The 13,034-nt window shown below is 36.1% G+C and overlaps 6 protein-coding genes across 6 annotated transcripts; all 6 read left to right on the forward strand.

Annotated features, from left to right (window-relative positions):
* On the forward strand, window positions 168–1,375 carry LOC104728474 (glutathione S-transferase T3-like). Its single transcript, XM_010447447.1, has 2 exons — window positions 168–228; window positions 444–1,375. Exons 1-2 carry the CDS (start codon window positions 168–170, stop codon window positions 1,373–1,375), a joined length of 993 nt encoding a protein of 330 aa, XP_010445749.1.
* LOC104728475 lies at window positions 1,975–2,490 on the forward strand. The gene has a single exon (XM_010447448.1). It carries the CDS (start codon window positions 1,975–1,977, stop codon window positions 2,488–2,490), a length of 516 nt encoding a protein of 171 aa, XP_010445750.1.
* Window positions 4,157–5,303, forward strand: LOC104724569 (uncharacterized protein C119.09c-like). Its single transcript, XM_010443078.2, has 2 exons — window positions 4,157–4,442; window positions 4,546–5,303. Exons 1-2 carry the CDS (start codon window positions 4,266–4,268, stop codon window positions 4,696–4,698), a joined length of 330 nt encoding a protein of 109 aa, XP_010441380.1. The 5' UTR covers window positions 4,157–4,265; the 3' UTR covers window positions 4,699–5,303.
* Window positions 5,523–7,629, forward strand: LOC104728476 (glutathione S-transferase T3-like). Its single transcript, XM_010447449.1, has 2 exons — window positions 5,523–5,553; window positions 6,698–7,629. The coding sequence occupies exons 1-2, from the start codon at window positions 5,523–5,525 to the stop codon at window positions 7,627–7,629; spliced, it is 963 nt and encodes a 320-aa protein (XP_010445751.1).
* On the forward strand, window positions 8,229–8,951 carry LOC104728477. Its single transcript, XM_019231992.1, has one exon. The coding sequence runs from the start codon at window positions 8,229–8,231 to the stop codon at window positions 8,949–8,951; it is 723 nt and encodes a 240-aa protein (XP_019087537.1).
* Window positions 10,371–12,141, forward strand: LOC104724570 (ORM1-like protein 3). Its single transcript, XM_010443079.2, has 3 exons — window positions 10,371–10,656; window positions 10,760–10,908; window positions 11,592–12,141. Exons 1-3 carry the CDS (start codon window positions 10,480–10,482, stop codon window positions 11,728–11,730), a joined length of 465 nt encoding a protein of 154 aa, XP_010441381.1. The 5' UTR covers window positions 10,371–10,479; the 3' UTR covers window positions 11,731–12,141.

Consider the following 13,034-nt stretch of genomic DNA (forward strand, 5'->3'; position numbering starts at 1 on the left):
AAAGGTATGATTTGGGATGTTTTGCCGTGTCCTGTTTTCTTTTTTTGCTCAAGTGTTTTAAAATATTTTGGGAACCCGATTGTTGTTCTTTCGCACAATTATTTTGGAAGGTGAAATTTGTTTCTAGTTTGAATAAAAAGCATAATTACACTGGTTTATTGAGAAACATGATTGAATTTGAATTTAGTATTGACTTTAAACATCACCTTTTGGAAAATTTGTACACAAGTAGATTTACTGAAAAGTTATTCAGTTGTCTACTCATAGAGATATACTGAATAGTATATCTCTTGTCAACTAAACACTCATTAGCCTTTTACCTCAATTAAACTTTACTTTTTTTATCTAACCTTCAGTTAAAAAGCTAACCTAACCTTGAGTTCAATATAAACCCTCTCGTTTGTCATCAGAAAATTATGTTGATCTTTTGAATTCTCAAATAGATCCCAACGTTTCAGATAATCCTAACCCTCCACATTCTGCTAAATCCTCTCAGCCTATTCAATTTAGCAACCCATTCTCTTCTCAGCCACCCCACTTTACCTCAACATTCTCTTCTCAGCCCTCTCATTTTAGCTCAACATTCTCTCCTCAGCCTCTTAACTTTAGCCCAACATCCGAAACTGAAGACTGTATAGAGGTTACAGTTGAAGAGACTGAAGAAAACGGCGGCAGAGGAAGTAGGAAGCGGTGGAGTGCAAAGGAAGATTTCAACCTCATAAGTGCTTGGTTGAACACAAGCAAGGATCCAGTTGTAAGTAATGAGCAGCGGTTAACAAGTTTCTGGAAGAGAGTTGCAGACTATTACAAAGCAAATGATGGATCAGCCGGTTCAAACGCAAGAGGGCCTTCACAATGTAAGGCTAGGTGGAACAAGATAAACCACCAAGTCAACAAGTTTGTGGGATGTTACGCACAAGCAAGTGCAAGAAGGAAAAGTGGAGAATCAGAAGATGACGTGATGAGAATGGCGTATGAGCTTTACAATAACGACATGAAGAAGCCATTTATGCTTGGACATTGGTGGAGGGAGCTGAAGCACGATCAGAAATGGATCACAGAAGAATGTAACCACAAGCGGACTAAGCTTGCATCTGAGACTACTACTACGTGCAATGATGGATCTGAGAAGAGGCCTCCGGGGGTTAAAGCTACTAAGAACAAAGGGAAGAAACCGACTGTTAGTATTGATGTTGAGGATGGTTCTGTCCGTAAGTTAGATAAGATCATTGCAATGAAGGATCAAGAACAAGCGGCTAAAGAGAGGCACGACAAGATAAGATTGCTAGACAGCCTGCTTAACAAGAGTGAACTAACACCAGCTGAAGTGCTACTTAGAGACAAACTAGTAGATCAAATGTTGACAAACATTTAGGTTTCAATTCTTTTCATTTGTTATGTTTAACTCTTGTGTGTCTTTCTCATGTTGTCACCATTCTATGTCTCTCATGTTAGTACGTTTTGTTGTGCTTAACTCTACTTGTATTCTTTTGTTTCAGGTTTCGGGTCATCAAATGTAGCTGTGGACAGTCACGTGAAGAGAAGAAGCTGTCTTGTTGTGGAACATGTCACAGATTTGGGATGTTTTGTTAATGTGAAGGGTTATGTCTAAATGGCTTATGATGTTTGTAAGGATTGTATGGCTTTTGATGTTTGTATGATTTAGTTGTATTTGTTTGGCAAGGACAGTCACAGTTTTATTTGTTTTGCAAGGACAGTCACGACTTTGCCTTTTGTAAGGGTTGTATGTACACCCACTAAAGTAGTTTGTTTGCTTGTGTCTCTAGTGTTAAGTCTATATATTGGACAACTTTTTCTTCTTCATTCGCAACAACATTTACTCCATTACACCCGCAAACAAACTCTCTTTCCTCCTATCTTCACTTCTCCTCCTATACTAAAGAAAAATCCTTCTCCATTACAAAATAAATTAAACTTCCCATAAGCCTTCTACTAAACCCAAATTGTCAAAAGATGTCTAATTGGAGTTCCGATCAAGAAGTTGATGATATTGTAGAGGATGAAGTTGATAGTATAGTGCAGGATATCCAATACAACTACACTCACCCAGATGTACCATCAGCTCCAATTATCCGAAGAGTCCACATTAATAGAGACCACGAAGAAGGTCACGCTCGGCTATGGAATGATTATTTTAGTGATAATCCGACTTACACTCAAGCTATGTTCCGTCGTCGTTTTAGAATGAACAAACCATTGTTTATTCGTATTGTTAATGCTATTGAGAATGGAGTCCCATACTTCAGAAAAAGGCGAGATGCTACTGGAAGGCTCGGCCTTTCTGCACTTCAAAAATGTATGTCGGCTATTCGTATCATGGCGTACGGATGTTCAGCAGATGCGGTGGATGAATATTTACGACTCACTGAAACAACCGCCCACAAATGCCTTCTACATTTTGTTGAGGGAGTTATAAATCTGTTTGGAGACGAGTATCTCAGAAGACCTACAGCTGAAGACCTCCAATGATTGATGAATATTGGAGAACAACAGGGTTTCCCCGGAATGGTAGGGAGCATAGATTGTATGCATTGGGAGTGGAAGAATTGTTCCACTGCATGGAAATAACAATATTCACGTGGATCTGGAAAACCGACAATCGTACTAGAGGCTGTGGCTTCACAAGATTTATGGATTTGGCACGCATTTTTCGGACCACCAGGTACGTTAAATGATATCAATGTTTTGGACCGCTCACTGGTGTTTGATGATATCCTAGAGGGCCGAGCTTCGAGAGTTACATACGTTGTCAATGGAAGGCAATACAAAATGGCGTACTACCTAACTGACGGTATCTTATCCCAAATGGANAGGAAGAAAACGACGATGACCCATAAAACAATGCTTTTTCCCATGGCGTGACCGTCGACCGTTGGCATCATAGTTACAACTTGGAAATGCTAATGCTGTATATGTGTTCCAACCAGACAAATTTCCAAGTCCGGGAAAGTCACTAACTGTCCACATAATGGCTGCTTNAAGAATCCCACACTTTTTTGGGATAAAGGAAAAATAGGGAAAATAATGAGAGCATGTATCATCCTTCATAACATGATAGTGGAAGACGAACGACATGAATACAATTTCTACTATCCAACAGAATTCTATTACGGAGAAGGAAACGAAATTTCCCGAGTCGATTTATCGTATTCTACAGATATGCCAACAACTATAAATAATATGATGGGCATTCGGAATGACCTTCATGATACACAAATGCATGATCGTTTGGAGAAAGACTTGATTGAACATATCTGGCAAAAATTTGGGGCAACCGCACAATAAATCTTATTCCGAATTTTGTTTAATATGTTTAGTATTTCGAATTTTATAAATTATGTTTACTATTCCGAATTTTGTAAAATATGTTTAATATTCTAAAGTTTGTAAAATTTAATTGTTTTCTATTTTATGTAATATAAAATTTTTTAATAATTGTTTTGTCATTTTATATAATTAAAGTTTGATAATTAATAAACATAAATTAAAAAATTATTATTTAAATGTTTGAGCAACCTTATTTTGGGTTCTCTAAGTGATTTTGCTTAAGTTTCTCTTAGAATTACTTTACTTAATTTAGTATTAATTATATACTTAATTAATATGAGAGTAACTATGGTGGATAACTCCACTAATGGTGGTTTTAGTTTCTCTAAGAAAAATGAATAAAACATGTTCAATTTAAAAATCAAAATGAAAATGCCAAAACAGATAATTTAAATATTTTATTCGATATATTTTCACAAAAATAGGGAATAGAAATTTTGTAACAAAAGGGATTTGAAAGTATTTCAGCTATTTTTTTCTATATAAAAAATATAACTAGTTCGTTCAATAATCAATTAAAAAAAAATTCGAAAATGTAAAAAGTGTACTTAATTGAACAATTCGGATATCTAATTAATATACATCCGATCGATGCCAATTAAGAAAGAGAAGTCCAATTTTTTATGTATTTATTTATTTATTTTAAAGCAAAGCAATGAGTCGTCGTCGTGGTTTATCGAGCGACGCGGTGAGGCTAACATCGGTGAGCCATCCAACCACCTTCCTATTTTAATTTAATGCTTTTTTTAATTTTTTTTATATGAAAAAAAAAAAAACAAAAATCGAAGAAAATAAAAAGCCCAGAAAGAGCCCAAAAGAAAAGAAAAAAGAAACAAAACTTGTTACTCCTCCTTTGTACGATTCAATTCATCATCTCCGATCTCTTCCTCCTCCTCTGATCTTCCAAATCTCCGGCGATGTACGTTAGAGCACTTCCGACGACGGATGTGAATCGGAACACGGAGTGGTTCACGTATCCTGGTGTTTGGACTACTTATATTCTCATCCTCTTCTTCTCTTGGCTCCTCGTACTCTCCGTCTTCCATTGTTCTCCTGGCATCGCTTGGACCATCGTTCACCTCGCTCATTTCACCGTATTTTCCCCCAATCTCCTCCTCCGATCTGTTGATTTCTTGATTTCCAATTTTTTTTTTTTTTGGGTTGATTTATATAAGATTTGAAATTTGTAATTTCTAGGTCACGTATCATTCGTTCCATTGGAAGAAGGGAACACCGTTTGGGGATGATCAAGGAATCTATAATAGGTTGACTTGGTGGGAACAGATTGATAATGGCAAGCAGCTTACACGTAATCGCAAGTTTCTCACCGTTGTTCCTGTTGTCTTGTAAGTTCCCTTTCCCTTTCATCTCTCGAGGATCTTCTTGTTTCCCCATTAGGGTTCATAATGGTTGCAGGTATTTTTGCAGTTTAGTTTGTGTAGGAGATGCTCTGATCTTTTAATTTGCCATACTTGAAAAAGTGATGCTTTTTGTTTTGTTTCTGTGCTCATTTTACCTCTGGTTATGTAGAGATGCTCTCAACGAGCTTAATTTACTTACCCCTGCCTGTTTAATTGCAATTCGATTTTTTTTTTTTTTTGGTAAAGCGGTTGTTTTTTGACAATCTGATTGGCATTACTACTATACAGTTTACATTTAGGCATGGCAATAAATTATTCTTGCATTTACAGAAGGCCCTATGAGTCTCTTCGTTTTGAATTTCTGTTTGTTGAGTAGTGCGCTTCAAAAGTGTCACTTTCTGTGTTCTAATCCGTTTCACTGATTAGGGTTGGATCGAAGTTCCCTATTATGATTGATATCATCAGTTTGCTATAAAAGGCTTCTTTAGCTAGTGCCCTCCTAGAACATTAGATGTGGATTTTAGGTCTAGGCCATTCATACGAGACGTAAGGCCTGTTGTGAGATTTGCTGAATCTCTCTTAAAGAATGTTGTTGAATACCTCAAATTGTTATCCATGACGATTGGATCTTTGTGAACTGAAAATCTGATCNGATTAACATCAAATCGTTGATTTATCCAGCTAATCTCGATGGTTTTTGGGATAAACGGAGGGTGATTGGAGACTGTATTGGCGTAACCCAGCCTATTAGGGTTTGTCACTTCGGTTCTCACGATTTGGCGACGGCGAAGGTTCCATAGTGGTGGGACAACGATGGCGGAGGAATGGTGGGACAACGACGGATGTCCGGCGAGGTCCACCGTCTAACGAATTGGAGAGATACAGTTCGTCTTCTGATCTATGTTTTTTGTGTTTTTGTAATTCATCTCCGGTGATCTTGAATTGTTAGGGTTTCATAGTAATTCGATTGCTTGTTAGAATTGTTCATCTTTGTTGTCGATTTGACTTATTAGGCATCGAGCGTGAGATTAATTTGATGTTAATCTTGGTTTTGAAATATGTTTGTATGATTTAGGGTTTCAGTTTAATTAATGATTATTGTCTGATAGCTTTTTATGAATGAGTGGCTTATTATGTTCTTGTTTTGTGTTATAGCTTTTGTGTTATAGCTTTGTATGTTCTTGTTTTGTGTTTTGTGTTTCTGTTACCCGTGTGTCTTTTTATTGGTAGAGTGTAAGTGTAGTTTGATGTTTAACAAGATTGTCTTGTTTTCTGCGAGGTTCTCATGAACTGGATATAGAGGTTAAATGATGAAGAGTGGTGTTCATGAAGTGTTTTACCGGTTGGATAGTCAAAATTGATAAGGTATGGTCCTATAACTCTCATATGTTGTTGTTAGTTTTTTTCTGAGATGTGATTGGGATGAATGAGTTGGTTTTGTTGTTCTTGTTCTAGTTCGGTTTACATATTAACTGTTCTTGTTCTGTTTTGATAAAACTGTGAGTTCTTGTTCTAGTTTGATGTTTTTTATAAATAATTGTGCTAAAAGGTATGATTTGGGATGTTTTGCCGTGTCCTGTTTTCTTTTTTTGCTCAAGTGTTTTAAAATATTTTGGGAACCCGATTGTTGTTCTTTCGCACAATTATTTTGGAAGGTGAAATTTGTTTCTAGTTTGAATAAAAAGCATAATTACACTGGTTTATTGAGAAACATGATTGAATTTGAATTTAGTATTGACTTTAAACATCACCTTTTGGAAAATTTGTACACAAGTAGATTTACTGAAAAGTTATTCAGTTGTCTACTCATAGAGATATACTGAATAGTATATCTCTTGTCAACTAAACACTCATTAGCCTTTTACCTCAATTAAACTTTACTTTTTTTATCTAACCTTCAGTTAAAAAGCTAACCTAACCTTGAGTTCAATATAAACCCTCTCGTTTGTCATCAGAAAATTATGTTGATCTTTTGAATTCTCAAATAGATCCCAACGTTTCAGATAATCCTAACCCTCCACATTCTGCTAAATCCTCTCAGCCTATTCAATTTAGCAACCCATTCTCTTCTCAGCCACCCCACTTTACCTCAACATTCTCTTCTCAGCCCTCTCATTTTAGCTCAACATTCTCTCCTCAGCCTCTTAACTTTAGCCCAACATCCGAAACTGAAGACTGTATAGAGGTTACAGTTGAAGAGACTGAAGAAAACGGCGGCAGAGGAAGTAGGAAGCGGTGGAGTGCAAAGGAAGATTTCAACCTCATAAGTGCTTGGTTGAACACAAGCAAGGATCCAGTTGTAAGTAATGAGCAGCGGTTAACAAGTTTCTGGAAGAGAGTTGCAGACTATTACAAAGCAAATGATGGATCAGCCGGTTCAAACGCAAGAGGGCCTTCACAATGTAAGGCTAGGTGGAACAAGATAAACCACCAAGTCAACAAGTTTGTGGGATGTTACGCACAAGCAAGTGCAAGAAGGAAAAGTGGAGAATCAGAAGATGACGTGATGAGAATGGCGTATGAGCTTTACAATAACGACATGAAGAAGCCATTTATGCTTGGACATTGGTGGAGGGAGCTGAAGCACGATCAGAAATGGATCACAGAAGAATGTAACCACAAGCGGACTAAGCTTGCATCTGAGACTACTACTACGTGCAATGATGGATCTGAGAAGAGGCCTCCGGGGGTTAAAGCTACTAAGAACAAAGGGAAGAAACCGACTGTTAGTATTGATGTTGAGGATGGTTCTGTCCGTAAGTTAGATAAGATCATTGCAATGAAGGATCAAGAACAAGCGGCTAAAGAGAGGCACGACAAGATAAGATTGCTAGACAGCCTGCTTAACAAGAGTGAACTAACACCAGCTGAAGTGCTACTTAGAGACAAACTAGTAGATCAAATGTTGACAAACATTTAGGTTTCAATTCTTTTCATTTGTTATGTTTAACTCTTGTGTGTCTTTCTCATGTTGTCACCATTCTATGTCTCTCATGTTAGTACGTTTTGTTGTGCTTAACTCTACTTGTATTCTTTTGTTTCAGGTTTCGGGTCATCAAATGTAGCTGTGGACAGTCACGTGAAGAGAAGAAGCTGTCTTGTTGTGGAACATGTCACATATTTGGGATGTTTTGTTGATGTGAAGGGTTATGTCTAAATGGCTTATGATGTTTGTAAGGATTGTATGGCTTTTGATGTTTGTATGATTTAGTTGTATTTGTTTGGCAAGGATAGTCACAGTTTTATTTGTTTTGCAAGGGTAGTCACGACTTTGCCTTTTGTAAGGGTTGTATGTACACCCACTAAAGTAGTTTGTTTGCTTGTGTCTCTAGTGTTAAGTCTATATATTGGACAACTTTTTCTTCTTCATTCGCAACAACATTTACTCCATTACACCCGCAAACAAACTCTCTTTCCTCCTATCTTCACTTCTCCTCCTATACTAAAGAAAAATCCTTCTCCATTACAAAATAAATTAAACTTCCCATAAGCCTTCTACTAAACCCAAATTGTCAAAAGATGTCTAATTGGAGTTCCGATCAAGAAGTTGATGATATTGTAGAGGATGAAGTTGATAGTATAGTGGAGGATATCCAATACAACTACACTCACCCAGATGTACCATCAGCTCCAATTATCCGAAGAGTCCACATTAATAGAGACCACGAAGAAGGTCACGCTCGGCTATGGAATGATTATTTTAGTGATAATCCGACTTACACTCAAGCTATGTTCCGTCGTCGTTTTAGAATGAACAAACCATTGTTTATTCGTATTGTTAATGCTATTGAGAATGGAGTCCCATACTTCAGAAAAAGGCGAGATGCTACTGGAAGGCTCGGCCTTTCTGCACTTCAAAAATGTATGTCGGCTATTCGTATCATGGCGTACGGATGTTCAGCAGATGCGGTGGATGAATATTTACGACTCGCTGAAACAACCGCCCACAAATGCCTTCTACATTTTGTTGAGGGAGTTATAAATCTGTTTGGAGACGAGTATCTCAGAAGACCTACAGCTGAAGACCTCCAACGATTGATGAATATTGGAGAACAACAGGGTTTTCCCCGGAATGGTAGGGAGCATAGATTGTATGCATTGGGAGTGGAAGAATTGTTCCACTGCATGGAAATAACAATATTCACGTGGATCTGGAAAACCGACAATCGTACTAGAGGCTGTGGCTTCACAAGATTTATGGATTTGGCACGCATTTTTCGGACCACCAGGTACGTTAAATGATATCAATGTTTTGGACCGCTCACTGGTGTTTGATGATATCCTAGAGGGCCGAGCTTCGAGAGTTACATACGTTGTCAATGGAAGGCAATACAAAATGGCGTACTACCTAACTGACGGTATCTTATCCCAAATGGACAACTTTCATCCAATCCATTACACTTCCACGTGGTCGAAAAGCAAAACTCTTTGCTCAAAATTAAGAAGCATGTCGTAAAGATGTAGAGCGTGCATTTGGAGTCTTGCAAGCTCGATTTGCAATCGTGAAGAATCCCACACTTTTTTGGGATAAAGGAAAAATAGGGAAAATAATGAGAGCATGTATCATCCTTCATAACATGATAGTGGAAGACGAACGACATGAATACAATTTCTACTATCCAACAGAATTCTATTACGGAGAAGGAAACGAAATTTCCCGAGTCGATTTATCGTATTCTACAGATATGCCAACAACTATAAATAATATGATGGGCATTCGGAATGACCTTCATGATACACAAATGCATGATCGTTTGGAGAAAGACTTGATTGAACATATCTGGCAAAAATTTGGGGCAACCGCACAATAAATCTTATTCCGAATTTTGTTTAATATGTTTAGTATTTCGAATTTTATAAATTATGTTTACTATTCCGAATTTTGTAAAATATGTTTAATATTCTAAAGTTTGTAAAATTTAATTGTTTTCTATTTTATGTAATATAAAATTTTTTAATAATTGTTTTGTCATTTTATATAATTAAAGTTTGATAATTAATAAACATAAATTAAAAAATTATTATTTAAATGTTTGAGCAACCTTATTTTGGGTTCTCTAAGTGATTTTGCTTAAGTTTCTCTTAGAATTACTTTACTTAATTTAGTATTAATTATATACTTAATTAATATGAGAGTAACTATGGTGGATAACTCCACTAATGGTGGTTTTAGTTTCTCTAAGAAAAATGAATAAAACATGTTCAATTTAAAAATCAAAATGAAAATGCCAAAACAGATAATTTAAATATTTTATTCGATATATTTTCACAAAAATAGGGAATAGAAATTTTGTAACAAAAGGGATTTGAAAGTATTTCAGCTATTTTTTTCTATATAAAAAATATAACTAGTTCGTTCAATAATCAATTAAAAAAAAATTCGAAAATGTAAAAAGTGTACTTAATTGAACAATTCGGATATCTAATTAATATACATCCGATCGATGCCAATTAAGAAAGAGAAGTCCAATTTTTTATGTATTTATTTATTTATTTTAAAGCAAAGCAATGAGTCGTCGTCGTGGTTTATCGAGCGACGCGGTGAGGCTAACATCGGTGAGCCATCCAACCACCTTCCTATTTTAATTTAATGCTTTTTTTAATTTTTTTTATATGAAAAAAAAAAAAACAAAAATCGAAGAAAATAAAAAGCCCAGAAAGAGCCCAAAAGAAAAGAAAAAAGAAACAAAACTTGTTACTCCTCCTTTGTACGATTCAATTCATCATCTCCGATCTCTTCCTCCTCCTCTGATCTTCCAAATCTCCGGCGATGTACGTTAGAGCACTTCCGACGACGGATGTGAATCGGAACACGGAGTGGTTCACGTATCCTGGTGTTTGGACTACTTATATTCTCATCCTCTTCTTCTCTTGGCTCCTCGTACTCTCCGTCTTCCATTGTTCTCCTGGCATCGCTTGGACCATCGTTCACCTCGCTCATTTCACCGTATTTTCCCCCAATCTCCTCCTCCGATCTGTTGATTTCTTGATTTCCAATTTTTTTTTTTTTTGGGTTGATTTATATAAGATTTGAAATTTGTAATTTCTAGGTCACGTATCATTCGTTCCATTGGAAGAAGGGAACACCGTTTGGGGATGATCAAGGAATCTATAATAGGTTGACTTGGTGGGAACAGATTGATAATGGCAAGCAGCTTACACGTAATCGCAAGTTTCTCACCGTTGTTCCTGTTGTCTTGTAAGTTCCCTTTCCCTTTCATCTCTCGAGGATCTTCTTGTTTCCCCATTAGGGTTCATAATGGTTGCAGGTATTTTTGCAGTTTAGTTTGTGTAGGAGATGCTCTGATCTTTTAATTTGCCATACTTGAAAAAGTGATGCTTTTTGTTTTGTTTCTGTGCTCATTTTACCTCTGGTTATGTAGAGATGCTCTCAACGAGCTTAATTTACTTACCCCTGCCTGTTTAATTGCAATTCGATTTTTTTTTTTTTTTGGTAAAGCGGTTGTTTTTTGACAATCTGATTGGCATTACTACTATACAGTTTACATTTAGGCATGGCAATAAATTATTCTTGCATTTACAGAAGGCCCTATGAGTCTCTTCGTTTTGAATTTCTGTTTGTTGAGTAGTGCGCTTCAAAAGTGTCACTTTCTGTGTTCTAATCCGTTTCACTGATTAGGGTTGGATCGAAGTTCCCTATTATGATTGATATCATCAGTTTGCTATAAAAGGCTTCTTTAGCTAGTGCCCTCCTAGAACATTAGATGTGGATTTTAGGTCTAGGCCATTCATACGAGACGTAAGGCCTGTTGTGAGATTTGCTGAATCTCTCTTAAAGAATGTTGTTGAATACCTCAAATTGTTATCCATGACGATTGGATCTTTGTGAACTGAAAATCTGATCAAAACTTTTGCATGTAGGTACTTGATAGCCTCTCACACAACAGACTATCAGCACCCGATGCTCTTTCTCAACACACTGGCCGTATTTGTCATGGTGGTCGCAAAATTCCCACACATGCACAAGGTCCGCATATTTGGAATCAATGGAGACCAATGAAAACTTGGAGAATACAAAGATAAAGGTATGTGTATTATGCGAGTCAGAGTAGTAGTTGGAATGTGGAATCCAATGACAAATGCCATCAGTCATTCAACATGTCTGTACCCTTATACAGACGTTGAATCCCAACAAGAGAAAAAATGTGTTATGTGGTCTCCATCCCATCGCATAATCTAACCTTTTCTACTCTTTGTTTTGGGGCTTCTATTTAATTCATATTTGATCTCGTTTGTGGTCTCCTAGTTTCTTATTTTGTGTAATCCCAAAACTGGTTACAACAGAAGTTGTTTAGTGAGCAATCTTAGGGTTTGAATCAATAGTTGGGGAAGAGAAATTTATATTCACTGTTTTTTGATATATAGATTCTTTATTAATGTGAAATCAAAGCAATTATGTATTTATGGTTTACTAGTAACGGTCGGTCTTTATTCCTAGCAAGTATAACACTGATCGTCGGTGTTCATTATGATGGGTTCAACGTGATGGGTGGTGGTCCTCAATGTTAATGTAGCACTAAAGAGAGGTCATAGTTTGAAGTGAATTAGAGTCTTGCCCTGACACATCAGTTGTATGTAATAAAGGCTTAGGATTTTACAGTGAAGTAAAACCTACAATTTGGTCTCATGGCAAAGAAAAAGATAAAAACATGAAAGCAAAGAACAATCAGTTCATCGAATATTGATTTGAGGTTATCTAATATCGGATTTAATGAAGTGATCAACGATGACCGACGCAACTGTTCTTATTTAGAAGTAGAACTGATTAAAAATTTGCTCAAACAAAGCACTTCTATTATTTTTAAATTGGGAATTTTAAGGTCCTTCAACACATAANTATTTTTTTTTTTTTTTTTTTTTTGACAAAACAACACATAATCTAAATTAAGTACGAAAAAAACCATAAATCTAAAAGTATGTGTAAACTGTAAACTGTAATACTGTCATATTTAGAATAAAATCTAACAAAGACATTTTAGCACACGTGAGGTAATGTATTAAGCTCAAAAGGGAAATTGACAAAAGAAAAATTGATAAATAATTAGTTTATCGTTAGTGTGTCATTTTCTCTTGTTTCATTTTTATTTATTGATAAGGTCTTTTTTCAAGTTTATTGTTAATGACCTTATCAAAAACCAAAATAAAACAATGGGGAATTTAATCCATTTGTTGTGATATTATCATCACCTCGTTTCTAATTGTTTAGTGAGTAGGTAGGTGAGTCACATATATGAGGCTATTGACTCAGGCAACAACGAAACACAAACAACGACCAAATCAAAATGTGGAAAAAAAAAAAAAAAA

The sequence above is a fragment of the Camelina sativa genome, chromosome 11 (assembly GCF_000633955.1).
Source record: "Camelina sativa cultivar DH55 chromosome 11, Cs, whole genome shotgun sequence".
Lineage (NCBI taxonomy): Eukaryota > Viridiplantae > Streptophyta > Magnoliopsida > Brassicales > Brassicaceae > Camelina > Camelina sativa.